This window comes from Chiloscyllium plagiosum, chromosome 6, assembly GCF_004010195.1.
Source record: "Chiloscyllium plagiosum isolate BGI_BamShark_2017 chromosome 6, ASM401019v2, whole genome shotgun sequence".
NCBI lineage: Eukaryota > Metazoa > Chordata > Chondrichthyes > Orectolobiformes > Hemiscylliidae > Chiloscyllium > Chiloscyllium plagiosum.
The window spans coordinates 113,947,232-113,963,789 of record NC_057715.1 but is presented as its reverse complement, the minus strand read 5'-3'; the positions used below and the strand labels follow the sequence as shown (position 1 = coordinate 113,963,789).

General features: G+C 45.2%; 1 protein-coding gene across 1 annotated transcript in view; it reads right to left on the bottom strand.

Annotated features, from left to right (window-relative positions):
* Positions 1-11,466: 11,466 nt before the first annotated feature.
* Positions 11,467-16,558, bottom strand: part of LOC122551176 (protein Wnt-11-like) — a 91,805-nt gene continuing 86,713 nt past the window's right edge. Inside the window, exon 6 of the mRNA XM_043692808.1 lies at positions 11,467-12,730. Coding sequence (XP_043548743.1) covers positions 12,556-12,730 — 175 coding nt within the window. The 3' untranslated portion in view covers positions 11,467-12,555. The remainder of the gene's footprint in view (positions 12,731-16,558) is intronic.

Below are 16,558 nucleotides of genomic sequence, written 5' to 3'. Positions count from 1 at the left end.
CTCTTTGTGGGATTGTACTCTGAAGGAACAGGTTATGGCACAGAGTGTTCATTGAGCTGGACAGACAACAAGTGTAGTGACCTGGGACCATGCTGACTTCATTAACTGCAAGGTTCTTGATTGGGATTGTTAACCTGGGCCAATCAGGGAATCCTGGCTGACAGAAATAAGCAGGAGTCATTGCCCTTTGATGTGAAGGGCAGTGTTTGTCACTGGCCACTCGGGTGTTTTCCTATCTTCCTGGTGGTGGAATTTGAATAAAGATTCGTGCACTTTGTGTCTTTCACTGTGTCTCACACCTGCACACACACACCATGGGTGCTAGGGAAAAATAAGCACTACCGCACTTAGGTGGTAGTGCGGGGGTTAATATATAAAAAAAAATAAAAAAAGAGAGAAAAAAATAATCAGGAGAAAATAAGCAAAAAAAAAAATAAGCAGGAGTCTTCTCTTCTGCGGTTTACGTTAGAGCCCGGGTGTCTCTGGAAAAGGAGCACGCGGTATCCACCAACACCCTGGAGTTGTTCAGGGAGAGGTGGGCACTGCAGGGAGTGGGGTGCATTATTTCCCCCTCCAACTCTATTTTGATTTAGTCCCTACCCTCCCCTTCACTGTTTGATCACACAACATTGCCCTTTTTTTTGTGAAGGGCACTGCTTGGGACTGGCCACACGGGTGTTTTCCTATCTTCCTGGCGGTGGAAATTGAATAATGATTTGTGCACCTTGTGTCTCTCACTGTGCCTCACACCTGCACACACACACCATGGGTGCTGGGGGAAAAAAAATAAGCACTACCGCAGTTAGGCGGTAGTGTGGGGGTAAAAAAAAAGAAAAAAAAAGAGATTTCACACAGCATTGCCTTTTGTGAAGGGCACTGCTTGTCACTGGCCACTCAGGTGTTTTAAAAAAAAGAAAAAGAAAAAAAAGGAAAAAAATTAAGCAGGAGTCTTCTCTTCTGCGGTTTACGTTGGAGCCCGGGTGTCTCTGGAAAAGGAGCACGCAGTATCCACCAACACTCTGGAGTTGTTCAGGGAGAAGTGGGCACAGCAGGGAGTGGGTGCATTATTTCCCCATCCAACTCTATTTTGATTTAATCCCTGCCCTCCCCTTCACTGTTTGATCACACAGCATTGCCCTTTGATGTGAAGGGCAGTGCTTGTCACTGGCCACTCAGGTGTTTCCTTTCTTCCTAGTGGTGGAAAGTTAAATAAAGATTTGTGCACCTTCTGTCTTTCACTGTGTCTCACACCTGCACACACACAACATGGGTGCTGGGGAAAAAATAAGCACTACCGCGGTCGTGGGGGTGGAGAGAAAAAAAAATAGGAGCATCAGAAAAAAAAATAAGCAGGAGTCTTCCCACGCTCCTGATCGTCGGGCACCCAGTATGGAAGGGGGAAGGCAGGTCTGAAGACCTCTTGTGGGTCTGCTCCTGGGCCTGGCCAAACTGGCCATAAATAGATCCAGGCAGCAGGCCGTGGAGGGGGTCGTTAGAGCCGACTGCCTGCCCCTCTTCCGCGGTTACGTTAGAGCCCGGGTGTCTCTGGAGAAGGAGCACGCGGTCTCCACCAACACCCTGGAGTTGTTCAGGGAGAGGTGGGCGCTGCAGGGAGTGGAGTGCATTATTTCCCCCTCCAACTCTATTTTGATTTAATCCCTGCCCTCCCCTCACTGTTTGATCACACAGCATTGTCCTTTGATGTGAAGGGCACTGCTTGTCACTGGCCACTTGGGTATTTCCTTTCTTCCTGGTGGTGTAAACTGAATAAAGATTTGTGCACCTTGTGTCTTTCACTGCGTCTCACACCTGCACACACACAAAAGGAGTCTTAGAGAGTTCCTCATTCTAGGGACTGGCTCTGAGCTGACTGGTCACAGCCAGTGTACTGGGCACATGTAATTAAAGGGTGGTAGGACATTGGCCTCTGTGCAGTTATTTCAGCACACTAAATGAGTGAGTTAGATCAAGAGTGAATATTCAGGAATCAAAAGGATGGTTAAAAGACAGCATATCTAAGGACAGATTTATTGGTGCTACAAGCAGGCCAGAGAAGGCTCACTAGGCTGCTTCCAGGTATGGAGGAACTGTCTAATGAGAAGAGGGTGAGTAGGTTAAGTCTTTTCCCTGGGGTGGGTGGTCCAGAACTAGAGGGCATAGACTTAAGGTGAGAGTGGAAAGATTTAAAAGGGACCTAAGGGGCATCTTTTTCACACAGAGGGTGGTGTATGAAATGTGCTGCCACAGGAAATGGTGGAGGTGGGTACAATTACAACATTTAAAAGGCCTCTGGATGGGCATATGAATTGGAAGGGTTTAGAACGACATGGTCAAATTCTGGCAAATGGGACTAGATTAGTTTAGGATATCTGGTCAGCATGGACAAGTTGGAGTGTACATCCATGCTGTACTTCTCTATGATTCTCTGACTGTATTGGGATATAGAAAAATAAGAGGAGAACTTATTGAAGCATATAAGATTCTTACGGGCCTTGACAGAATGGACGTGGGAAGGTTGTTTCCCCTTGTGGGAGAGTCTAGGACCAGAAGGCATCATCTCAGAATAAGAGGATCATTTGTTTAAGACAGGGATGAGGAGGGAAGTGCACCAGTGGTATTCCTGAGTGCAGAGGGAGTTGAGACTGGGTCATTAACTATATTCAATGCTGAGATAGACAGATTTTAAATCAGTAAGGGAATCAAGGGCTATAGGGAAAGAAAAACAGGAAATTGGAGTTGAGTGTTATCAGATCAGCCATGATCTCATTGAATGTGGAGCAAGCTTTCTGGAGTGAGAGGCCCACGTCTGGTTCCAATGTTTCACGGTCTTAGAAAGGTAGACATGTACCGATATCAGCCCCGGTCAGCTGGCAATCTTAACCTGGCAACTGTTGGAGGGCAAATGAGGATTAATGTAGAAGGTGAATCAGTTGGGTAGGTAGCATTGAGACCTGGCCTGAGGCGGGCTTGGGTCGGTCTGAGAGAAGGAGGGGATACTGCCAATAACCCCACTCTGGCAATGGTGCCAACAGAAGTAGTGAAGGATTTGCTGATGACACAAAGGTCAGTACAGACATGACAACTGTGCAGCATTATCAATGGGCTCATGCAGATTATGACAGAGAGACAGTAAAGACCGTAGATGCTGGAAGTCAGAGTCAATAGGTGTGGGGCTGGAAGAGCACCGCAGGTCAGATAGCATCTGAGGAGCAGGAAAGCCAACGTTTCCAGCTGAATCCCTTCATCAGTCCTGCTCTTCAGATGCTGTCTGACCTGCTGTGCTTTTTCAGCCTCACCTATTGACCCAGATTATGATATAGCTGGGGATTAGGCCCGTATCCCGGCAGACAATATTTAATTTGGAAGAGTGCAGTGAGCAGAGCAAATGCTTAACATGAGCACACCCTTCAGGGAGAAGTCTAAAAGAAATTAGAGAGGGCAAGAGATAGGAGCATTCCAGTTCAAAACATGTGAAGTGTATTGTACGCAAAATGTTGCACAAAAATGCAAGGTTACAGGCGTAACATTGAGTATACCCCGAATTTATTAATACACTCAGCCAACCATATGACCACACCAGAGTGGGTGACACTGTGGCTCACAGCGCCAGGGGCCCAGGTTCGATTCCAGCCTCAGGCGACTGTCTGTGTGGAGTTGCACATTCTCCCCGTGTCTGCGTGGGTTTGCTCCGGTGTCCTCCCACATGATGTGTGGGTTAGGTGGATTGGCCATGCCACATTGCTCTGTAGTGCAGTCTAGGTGGGTTAGCCATGGGAAATGCAAGGCTACATGGGCAGAGGGAGGAACTGTGTCTGGGTGGGATACTGTTTGTGGCAGGGGAGGAGGCAGAGCGGTTGTTGCAGCTTTGATGGGCTAAATGGCCTTTTTCCATACTGTAGGGATTCTGTTAAGGTGATTGGCAGGAGAATCAGGGGGAGGTGAGGAGGAATGTGCTTTCCTGGCATGTTGTTGTAATTTGGAATTCACTGCCAGAAACAGAAGCAGTAACAGCATCATCAGAAACTTTCGGAAGGGCAGTGGACCGATATTTGAACAGGAAGCATTTGCAGGGCTGGGAGAAACAGGAGGGGAGTGTGCATCCAATTAAGTAGGTCTTTAATAATGGGCTGAATGGCCTCATTCTGAGCTGGATGATTCTGTAATTTATGGTATGAAAAGCTGTCATGATTCATGAGCAGGTCGAGTGAATAACATCACAAACACAAATGGAAATTGCTGAAGAAACTCAGCCGACCTGGTAACATCTGTGGAGAGCGAAGAATAGAGTTAATGTTTGAATCCAGTGACACTTCTTCTGAATCTTCAGATAGTCAGCATCCACAGCTCTTTGTTTTGTTGTTTTTATTAGAGTGGATAAACTGAACAATTGATTATTAAGGCAAAGCAACTTAATTTAAATATTGCAGAAAACGATATATTTTGTTGAAGCTTTTCACCTTGTGCACATCAGGACCTTTCACAAGAATACCAATGGGAAGACAAGCAACATTTGATACAGTATGAGAAGTGAGGTGCTGATTGGTTGGCAAATTGACTTCTTTTTTCTAGGTTGGGAGATTTCATGAATGAGGGGGGGATATTTTTAAGGAGCGAGGAGAGAGATTTAGAAAAGACATGAGGAACAATTTCTTTACACAGAGGGTGGTTCATGTGTGGAATGAACTTCCTGAGGAAGTGGTGGAGGCAGGTACAGTTACAACGTTTAAAAGACATTTAGATAAGTACATGAACAGGAAAGGTTTGGAGGGATATGGGCCAGGAGCAGGCAGATGGGACTAGTTTTGTTTGGGATTATGTATAGCATGGACAAGTTGGACTGAAAGGTCTGATTCCATGCTGTATGAGTGGAGACTTATTGTTCTTTAACCAGAACTTGTTCAGGGTTTATTGGAACGCTGTGTCTCCTCACATGAGGAATAATATTAAGGTTTTGGAAAGGGTGCAAAGGGTAGTCATTTGGAGGAAGGATTACTTATCAAGACGGGCAGAAAGAGCTGAGATTCCACGTTCAAGTATAACCTTACAGGCACATGGATCAAAGTTCATTGGAAAATGAAGTGTATGTTTTGCATTCCACTTGTAGATTTCTTTTCCCCCAATGGAATGGGTTAGGAGAGCCCAACTTCACAATCAGAGGTTTGTGTAAGGCCAGATCTGAGCTTGATCTGAGACGTTGACTCTTTCCACAGAGTCGATCAAGTGTGGAGCTGGAAAAAGCACCACAAGTCAAGCAGCATCAGTCCTGACGAGAGGTTCGCACCTGAAGCATTGACTCCCCTTATCTTCTGACGCTGGTTGACCTGCTGTGCATTTTCCCAGCTCCATAATTTCTTGACTCTGACTTTCCAGCATCTGCAGTCCTCAGTATCTCCAAACTCTTTCCCCAAAGAATCCAAACTAGCTGCTGGCTCATGAGGCAGACACAAAACTCACTCAACTCCTTTATTTTGGAAAGCAAGTCTTAGCAGGACGTATACACTTAATGATAAGGTCCTAGGGAGTGTTGCTGAACAAAGAGACCTTGGAGTGCAGGTTCATAGCTCCTTGAAAGTGGAGTCGCAGGTAGATAGGATAGTGAAGAAGGCGTTTGGTATGTTTTCCTTTATTGGTCAAAGTATTGAGTACAGGAGTTGGGAGGTCATGTTGCAACTGTACAGGACATTGGTTAGGCCACTGTTGGAATATTGCGTGCAGTTCTGGTCTCCTTCCTATCAGAAAGATGTTGTGAAACTTGAAAGGCTTCAGAAATGATTTACAAGGATGTTGCTAGGGTTGGAGGAGTTGAGCTATAGGGAAAGGCTGAACAGGCTGGGGCTGTTTTCCCTGGAGTGTCGGGGGCTGAGAGGTGACCTTATAGAGGTTTACAAAATTATGAGGGGCATGAAAACGATAAATAGACAAAGTCTTTTCCCTGGGGTTGGGAAGTCCAGAACTAGAGGGCATAGGTTTAGGGTGAGAGGGGAAAGATATAAAAGAGACCTACGGGGCAACTTTTTCACGCAGAGGGTGGTACGTGTATGGAATGAGCTGCCAGAGGAAGTGGTGGAGGCTGGTACAATTGCAACATTTAAGAGGCATTTGGATGGGTATATGAATAGGAAGGGTTTGGAGGGATATGGGCCGGGTACTGGTAGATGGGACTAGATTGGATTGGGATATTTGATCGGCATGGACGGGTTGGACCAAACGGCCTGTTTCCATGCTGTACATCTCTATGACTCTAAGCAAAAGCTGGACTTGTTTCTCCGGATCACAACTTGTCAAGTTTTAATAACGATCCTGAGCCAGGAGGTCACGGTCTAATGATATGGGAGGAGGCCATTTAGGGCTGAGATGAGGAGAAATGTCTTCACCCAGAGAGTGGGGAGCCTGGGGAATTCTGTGCCGCAGAAAGCAGTTGAGGCCAAAACATTGAATATTTTCAAGAAGGGTGGACGCTTGGAATTTGTTTCCATTAGGGCGGGTGATTAGGACCCTTGGACACAACCTTAGAATTAGAGGGGGTCAATTTAGAATGGAAATGAGCAGATATTTCTTCAGCCAGAGAGTGGTGGGCCTGTGGAATTCATTGCCATGGAGCGCAGTGGAGACTGGGACATTGGGTGTCTTCAAGGCAGAGATTGATAAATTTTTGATCTCACAAGGAATTAAGGGCTATGGGAGAGTGTGGGTTAGTGGAATTGAAAGGCCCATCTGCCATGATTAAATGGTGGAGTGGATTCGATGAGCCAAATGGTCTTGCTTCCACTCCTATGTCTTATGCTCTTATGATATGGTTTAAAGGCTATAGGGATCAAACATAATGGGAGAAGGCAGGAACAGAGTATCAAATTAGATGATCAACCATGATGCTGTTGAATGGCAGAGAAATACTGAAGGCTGAATGGCCTATTCCTGTTCCTATTTTCTGTTTCTATATAAAAGGGTTGGTGCTTTTGAATATAACAGGGGCCTGACTGATCTGGATTAGCTTTGATCGGAGAGGGACTCCCAGCCAATCATCCTCACCGGAAAGAGATAGGAAAGAGAGCCCTTCTCTGTTCATCGTCATTTGAATGTTGGTAACTGCCCAGCACGTCTTTGAATAATGCCGTGGGATCTTCCACCTCTGACTGTGCAGCACTTCCTCAGCCCCTGGCTGGGAGAGCGGGTCCGGATTATGAATCTCCCAGAATGAGACCAGAGCTCGAGATTCATTACAGATGATAGAAAGTAAAGGGAGTTTTCCTGGGACAGACCACTTTCTCCCATACCTGGAATTTGTAACTCCAGGCAGGTGAATTGCTTGTGAAAATCCTGTTGCAATCTACAAGCATCCTCTGGTTATCCTGTGTTCAAATACAGCCAGAACCAGGCGGGTGTACTTGTGTGAGCATACTTACCTGCGTGTGACTGTGTGTCTATGTGCATGTGTATATACATGTGTAGGTGTATACATTTGTTCATGTGTATGTGTGTACATGTGTATGCATGCATGTGTAAGTGCGTGTATATCTTTTACATACACGTGTGTGTATAAGTGCTCGTGTGGATGTGTGTACATGTGTATGTGCTCATATGTGTGCATATGTAAATGTATGTACACATATATATGTATTTGCATGTGTGTGCATGCGTGTACATATGCTCATGTGTATGTGTACTTGTTTATGTGTATACATATAGTTGCATGTACATGTGCATGCATACATGTGTGTACTTGCCTGTGTGTTGTGTGTGTTTGTATGTACATATCTATGTGTGTGGGTAGGCACACGTGTGTATGTATGCATGCATGTGTATGTCCATGTTTGTTTGTGTGTGTGTTTGTATGTACATATCCATGTGTGTGGATAGGCACATACATATGTATTTATGCACGCATGTGTATGTACATGTTTGTGTGTGTGTACGCATTTGTGTGTGTGTGTGTGTGTGTGTCTCTGTCCAACTGTGTGTGTGTGTGTGTTCAGGGTTTTGACGTTGATGGATTGCTGCATGAATGGTTGAATGAGCTGTGCCACAAAGGGCTCCAATCAGTTATTTTGAAACCGCAGTTTTCTTTATTGGGTTTTTGATTCAAGCATTAAATTTCTTGGCATCGTTCCCTTCAACTGCTAATTTGGGGCTCGCGTTCCAGGTTTTTGAACGCGCGTTTCCTCTATGGTGGCCAGACCTTTGTTTCCCCTGGAGGTTGTAAGGTCAGCAGCTTTGCTCATGCTACAGTATCTTCTAGAATCATACAACACAGATTCAAACCCTTCATCCCACCCTACCTCTTTGGAAAGGCAGCAACTGTTGTTGACCCAAATGGACAGAGACGTAAGGGCAGGAGGAGGTCATGCCTGTCCTGTTTAATAAGCCCATGGCTGATCTCATTGTAATATTAACTCCTCAGTACTCCCTATCCCAATAATCTTGCACCCACTTTTCTCAAAAAGAATCTCTGTGTCTCTGCTTTAAAAATATTGACTCTGCTTCTACAAATGTTTTGAGATAGAATGCCAAAGACTCATGACCCTCTAAAAGAAACCATTGTTTCTAAATGGATAGCCCCTGATTTTTAAACAATGACCCTTAAAGTCCTGCAAGAGGAAATATCCTCTCTGCATCCATTATGCCAAGCTCCCTTAGGATCTTATATGATTCAATTAATTCATCTCTTATTTGTCTAAGCTCCAGGGGATACAAGGCTAGTCTGTCCAATCTTTCCTCATAAAACCATCCACTCATTCCAGGTATTCGTCTAGTAAACCTTTGCTAAATTGTTTCCAACACATTTACAACTGTCCTTAAATAAAGTGACCAGTGCTGCTTATTGTCCATAGCTGGGGCCATTTCCTGCTCTCATATCGAATTACCTTGCAAATGTTATTGAATCTGTTTCAGGTGATCAAAATGATCTGCAGTATTTAAAGGAAATTTTCTTAATCTCCCCTTCAGTTCTTTTGCCAGTTACATTAAAATCTATGTCCTGTGGTTTCTGACCAACCCGTCAGTGGGAACGCATTCACTTCAGCAATCTGTCAATTTCCTCATGGCTTTGTTCTTTATTCCAAACCCAGCTCTGTTTGTGATGGAGGCAATGGCCTAGTGGTGTTATCACCAGACTATTAATCCAGAGATGCAGGAAACATCCTGGGCAACTGAGTTTGGATGGTGGCATTTGAATTCAATTTTAAAAATCTGGAATTAAGAGTCTAACGATGACCATGAATCTGTTGCCAATTGTTGGGAAAGCCCCAACTGGTCACTAATGTCCTTTGAGGAAGGAAACTGCCATCCTTCACTGGTCTGGACTACATGTGACTCCAGACCCATAGCAATGTGGGTGACTCTCAACTGCACTCTGGGCAATTAGGGATGGCATTAAATGTTGGCTTAGTCAGCGATGCCCTCAACCTGTGAATGAATAAAAAAAATTTAGTCTAAAATATCATCCGACTAAGCTTCCTTGGCACCCTCTGTAAATCCTTCCAAAACGATGGTCCCCAGGATCGAAGGCATCACGGAATTGGAGAATTATAAAGGCTCAGTGGTTAGCACTGCTGCCTCACAGTGCCAGGGACCCGGGTTCAAATCCACCCTTGGGTTACTGTCTGTGTGGAGTTTGCACGTTCTCCCTGTATCTGCGTGGGTTTCCTCTGGGTGCTCTGGTTTCCTCCCTCAGTCCAAACATATGCAGGTTAGGATGGATTGGCTTGGGAAATTACCCATAGTGTCCAGGGATGTGCAGGCTAGGTGGATTATCCGTGGGAAATTCACGGTTACAGGGATGGGTCTGGATTGGATGCTGTTCGGAGGGTTGGTGTGGACAGAATGACTTGCTACCACACTACAGAGATTCTATGATAGAGGCCCTTCAACCCATCAAGTCTGCTCTGCCAAAAATACACTAGTACTGATCTTAGTCCCACATTTCCACACAGCCTTGAACGTTATGATATTTCAAGGACTCATCCAAGTACTTTTTAAAGGTTGTGAGGTTTCCCTCCTCAACTACCCTCCCAGGGAGTGCATTCCAGACACCAACCCCTGTTGGGTGAATACGTTTTTCTTCAAATCCCCTGTAAAGTTCCTGCTTTTGATTTAAAATTGTGCTCCTTGTTCTTGACTCTTTGATTAAGGGGTACAGCTGCTTCCTATCCTACTGTCCATACCTCTTATCATCTTACACTCCTCTATCAGCCTTCTCTGCTCCAAAGAAAACACCTTGAGCTGATCCAGCCTCTCTTCATCGCTGAAATGCTCCATCCCTGGCAGCATCCTGGTGAATCTCCTCTGCACTCCCTCCAGTGCAATCACATCCTTCCGATAGTGCAGGGACCAGAACTGCACACAATGTTCCAGCTGTGGCCTCACCAGAACCCTGTACAGCTCCATCTTAACCTCCTTGCTCTTATAGTCTGTGCCTCATGCATCCCACAAGATTACTTTAAAAATTGGATCCCAAAGTATAGGGGAAGAAACAATCTTGGACGACCAGAATGAAGACATCTCTGTTAACAGGCCATTTTCAACATTGGTGGAGAAAACAGCCAAGTGCTTGCATGCAGAGCAAGTGTGGTGCACAAACCATTAGTCTCTCAGACATCATCTTCAGCGTTTGTAATGGATTATGTGCAGTTATTGCTTAAATAGAAATGTTGTGCAGAGATCTAGAGGGATATGTTATCTGAAGATTAGAAGAATGATGAAGATAGAATCTCATTGAAATCTATAAAATTCCGTTAGGACTAGATGGGGTTAAAACAGGAGGGATGGTTCCTGATGATTAGGGAATACAGAACCAGGTGTCACAGGTTAAGTATACAGAATAGTCACGATTTGGAGATGGCGGTGTTGGACTGGGGTGTACAAAGTTAAAAATCACACAACACCAGATTATAGTCCAACAGGTTTAATTGGAAGCACTAGCTTTCAGAGCGCTGCTTCCAATTAAGCCTGTTGGACTATAACCTGGTGTTGTGTGATTTTTAACTTTGTACGGAGTAGGACTGAGATGAGGAGGAATTTCTTCATCCAGAGAGTGGAATTCTGTGCCACTGAAAGCAGTTGGGGGCCAAACTTTGATTGTTTTTAAGAAGGGGTTAGGTATACTGTAGTTAGGGATCAAAGGGTACGGGAGAAAGTGGGAATGTGGCATGGAGTTGGATGATCAGTCATGATCGATCATACTGAACGGCGGAGCAGGCTCGAAGGGCCGAATGGCCTACTCCTACTCCCATTTTTCTGTTCCTATGAGACTCCAGACCAATTGTGGAAAGATGTCTTGAGGGATGGGGATGGCCGGGGAGGTCAGGATGACCTGGTAATCAATAAATGTGAAAGACATTTCACGAATGAGTATCAAGATGAAGAATAGACTGGACATTTTAAAAATGTATTTTATTTAGAAGTGTTTTAAAGAGAAAAAAAAGGACATTGTTTTCACAAAAACCTTTATATTTAAGTCTCCACAAAAAAACTTAGAATTCTAAAGTCTTATAAATATTATTTTTTTTCAAGATTTAAAAAAAATTATCTTGTAGCCAGTAGTAGAAAATCTATTTACAGATTACATATGTACAGTCACTGCCAGAGAGCTGTGAAATTCCTGTTTGCCATTGCAACTGTTTGGGAGTTTGGCAAGTATCTGATTCCAATGAAAAATTATGATTCCTGTACCTGGAGATGCCCGGATCCCTACAACTGAAAGGACAGAGGCGCTCTGGAAACTGTTTGAGCTATCTGGGTTCTCCCAGATATTCCCACTCCTGATTTGAAGCTCCGTCTTGTGTGGCCTGTTCCTTGGCATGTACCATTCTGTCTATTCCCCCTTCCCACACCCCCATCCCGATTCTGCCGGCTTCACCTCTGCCCGCAGGCCGGATTTCCCTCTGCTTCCAGGGAATGTTGTCCTCGATTTGCTCCTTCACCAGCCAACATCCCGCACCCACCGCTGTCGATGGGAACCTTTCTGCTCTCTCCAGCGTCAAGGTGAAATCCAACTCTGGGCCGAGCTGTAGCAGTTCCTCGAGGTGGTCACATTCACGCTCCCTCCCCACCCGCCCACTAACCACATTTATCATCATGGGGTGGGGCAGTGGGGGGGGAGGTGGAAGGGTGGGGGAAGAGAGAACAGGTGCTGGAGTGATTGGGAGGGGGTTCCCCTTGGGCCAGGAGGTCGGGTGAAGTGGGGAGTGGGGCTAGTACAGTGGAAGATCAAACAATCGTCAATGCCCCCAACAACGGTTTCCCTTTGCTGACATTTTCCTTCCTCTCCTCCTCCTTCAGGCCCAGAGAGAAGCAAGACTGGGCTTTGCGAAAGAATGTTAACCAGCATGTTCGCCACAAGTAACGTCTGCAGAGCATTGGCAGAGAGCCAGGTGAAAGGTGGAACCCAGGAAGCTGACACATTCAAGGAGTGCCTCGTCGATTTATTGCATCCAGTGTCCCTGCAGATCTTTCCGAAAGAGCATTCAGGATGGGGGCTTTGCTTAGTGGAGGGTTGGCAATCGCAGCGAGGGTTGTGGGGTTGGGTGAGGGGGGGGGGGGTTAGAAGGGGCAAAGGGGTCACTTGCAGACGTATCTCTCCACTATCCTCTCACACCTTTTGCACGTCACGTAGCAGCACCAGTGGTACTTGCAGTGACAACGCTCCACCACCTTCTCCATGTAAGGGTTGTAGCCCCGTCCACAGCACATCAGGGTACAGCTGTCACTGCCATTGGATGTTTTGTTGCACTGCCTGGAAAAGGGGGAGGGGGGGGAGGGAAGGGGCGTGGACAGAAAGGAAAGGAAGGAGCAGAGATTTCAAATGAGTAAAGGTCATGCTCATCAGCCCCCCCCACCATTGCATATTTTTCCAACAATAAATTCAGTCCAACCCACATTGGCCCGGCCAGCACTTATTACTCAATTCCTCACAGTGAAGTGGTGGTGAGCCGCCACCTTGAATATAACTGAGTTGGTCAGCCAGACCAACCTGCCACCCTTCGCCCGGTCTGGCCTATACGTGACTCCATACCTTTGGAATGTGCTTGATTCTCAACTACCCTGTGAAGTATAGAGCCAATGATGGCCAGCAATGCCTACATCCCATGAAAGAATTGGAAAAAGTCAAGAGTCAACGTCATTTTGGGTCCGCAGTCACAAGCATGCCAGATAGGTCAAGATTGACAAATTATGTTCCCAAACAGATGCTAGTGAACCAGATACAAGCGCAGAGAATTCTGGAGAAAATCGGCAGGTTCGGTAACAACTATGGAGGGAAACAAAGTTAAATGTTTCGGATTTTCAATGACACTTCTTTGGATCAGTGAACCAGATTTAGTGAACCAGAAACCCAAACAGAAGTCGCTGAAAAAGCTCAGCAGGTGTGGCAGCAACTGTGATGAGAAATCAGAGTCGATGTTTCGGGTCCAGTGACCCTTTCTCAGAGCGCAGGGAACCAGATGGTATTTTCCAACAAACTGGAAGTGTCTGGGTCACTGTGCCAGATTTTCATTCAGAATTTATTTAATTAACTTATTTGAAATGTTCTAGCTGCTGCAGTGGAGATTGATCCCATCCCCAAAATCAATAGCTTGGATCTCTGGATTAGAAGTCTTGTCATTATGTTCACAAGGATTTAGCAGAACAAGGGGAGATCTCATAGAAACCTATACGATTCCAATAAGACCAGACAGAGTAGGCCCAAGAACAGCATTTTGAATTGTTTTTGCAGCTTCTCTAATGCTTCCCCATCCTTCCCAAAGTACATTGCCCAGAATTTACACATTCTCCCAAGGTTTCCTCCGGTTGCTCCGGTTTCCTCTCACAATCCAAAGATGTGCAGGTTAGGTGAATTGGCCATGCTAAATTGCCCATAGTGTTTAGGGATGTGTAGGTTAGGTGCATTAGTCAGGGGTAAATGTAGAGTAATGGGGATTGGGTTTGGGTGGGATACTCTTCGGAGGGTCGATGTGGATTTTCTGGGCCGAAGGGCCTGTTTCCACACTATGGGGATTCTATGAAATGTAATTCTATGAAACAACATTCCAGCTGAGGCCAAAATCAGTAATTTGTTTCAACATCATCTCATTGTTCTTGCATTTGATTACCCTAATAACAAAGGATATTATCTGCATTATTAAAAGTGCTTTCAACATGTATCCCTAAATGACTATCCCTAAATCCCTCTGGGGAAAAGACAGGATACTGGAGTTGAAGGTTATCAGATCAGCCATGATCTCTTGAGCAGTGGAGCAGACTCAATGGCCTACTTGTTTGTACTAGAAAATCACTAACGTAACACCCCCCCCCCCGTTTAAAAAGGAAGTCAGGCAAAAGACGGAAAATGCCAAGTCGATTAGCTTAACCTCGGTCGCAGGTAGGATGTTGGGGTTTATTGTGAAGGATGAGATTTCTGAATTCTTGCAAGTGTATGGGAAAATTCAGCATGGTTTCATCAAGGGGAAGTCATGCCTGACAAATCTGCTAGAATTCTTTGAGGAAGTAACAAGCAGGTTAGACCAAGGAGAGCCAATGGATGGTAGTTTTATTCAGAATGTAAGGAGACATGGGATACAGGAAAATGTGACTGTCTGGATATAGAATTGGCTAGCCCATAGAAGGTGGTGGTAGATGGAAAGTATTCAGCCTGGAGCTCGGTAGTGTTCTGTAGCGATCTATTCTGGGGCCTCTGCTCTTTGTGATTTTTTTAAATGACTTGGATGAGGAAGTGGAAGGATTGGTTAGTGAGTTTGCTGATGACATGAAGATTGGTGGAGTGGTGTATAATGTGGTGGGCTGTTGTAGGTTGCTATGGGACATTAACAGGATCTTCTCAAAACTTGTGAACATTAACACGATGTAGATGATGGTAAAATGAAGGGTATGTCGGTTAGTTTGATCTTAGAGTAGGGTAAAAGGTTGACAAAATGTCAAAGAACAAAGGGCCTGTTCTGTGCTGTACTGTTCTATGTTCTACCTACCTGGACTTCAAGAAAACCTTTCACAAGGTGCTGCACATGAAGCTACTGGATAAGATAAGGGCCCATGGTGTCAGAGACAAGGTGCCAGCATGAATAGAAGCTTGGCTGTCTGGCAGAAAGCAAAGATTGGGGATAAAAGGAACCTTCTCAGGATGGCAGCCAGTGATAAGTGGTGTTCGCAAGGCTCAGTGTTGGGATCACAGCTTTTCACTTTATACATTAATGATCTAGATGAAGGAACCGGGGGCATTCTAGCTGAGCTAGCAGATGATACAAAGATAGGTGGAGGGACAGGTAGCGTTGAGGAGGTGGGGAGACTGCAGAAGGATTTGGACAGGTTAGGAGAGTGGGCAAAGAAGTGGCAGTCGGAGTACAACGTGGAAAAGTATGAGGTCTTGCATTTTGGTAGGAACAATAGAGGCATGGACTATTTTCTAAATGGAGAGAAAATTCAGAAGTCCGAAGTGCAAAGAGACTTGGGAGATCTAGTCTAGGATTCTCTCAGGGTAAACTTGCAGGTTGAGTCTGTAGTGAGGAAGGCAAATGCAATATTGTTATTTATTTTGAGAGGATTGAACATAAAAGCAGGGATATACTTCTGAGGCTCTGTAAGCTCTGGTCAAATCACATTCGGAGTATTATGCACAGTTTTGAGCCCCGTATCTCAGGAAGGATGGGGTTAGGAGAAGGTTCATGAGAATGGTCCCAAGAATGAAGAGCATAACATATGAGGAATGTTTCAGAACTCTGGGCCTATACTCGATGGAGTTTACAAGGATGAGGGGGGGATCTAGTTGAAACTTATAGAATACTGAGAGGCCTGGACAGAGTAGATGTTAGAAAGATGTTACCATTGGCAGAGAGACTAGGACCCGAAGGTCCAGCCTTAGGTAAGACCTTTCAGAATGGAGATAAGGAGAAATGTCTTCAGCCAGAGAGTGGGGAATCTATGGAATTCACTGGTACAGAAGGCTGTGGAGGCCAGGTCATTGAGCATATTTAAGACAGAGATAGGTTCTTGAGTATCAAAGAGGATCAAGGTTACAGGGAGAAAGTGGGAGAATCAGGTTGAGAAACTTATCAGCCATGATGGGATGGTGGAGCAGACTTGATGGGCTGAATGGCCTAATTTCTGCTCCTATGTCTTAGGGTCTTATTTTAACTACGTCAATCAACCTACCCCTTAATCCTATATACCTTTAGATAATTCAAGCCAGATTTAAGCCTAGAATCTCTACAGTGACAGAAAGAGGCCACTTGATCCATTCAGTCTGCACTTAAGTGCGTACAAGACAATTTTCTGATTCAGTATGTGGATGTACCTACTAGAGAAGGTACAAAACTTGACCTACTCTTGGGAAATAAGGCAGGGCAGGTGACTGAGGTGTCAGTGGGGGAGCACTTTGGGGCCAGCGACCATAATTCTATTCGTTTTTAAATAGTGATGGAAAAGGATAGACCAGATCTAAAAGTTGAAGTTCTAAATTGGAGAAAGGCCAATTTTGACGGTATTAGGCAAGAACTTTCGAAAGCTGATTGGAGGCAGATGTTCGCACGTAAAGGGATGGCTGGAAAATGGGAAGCCTTCAGAAATGAGATAA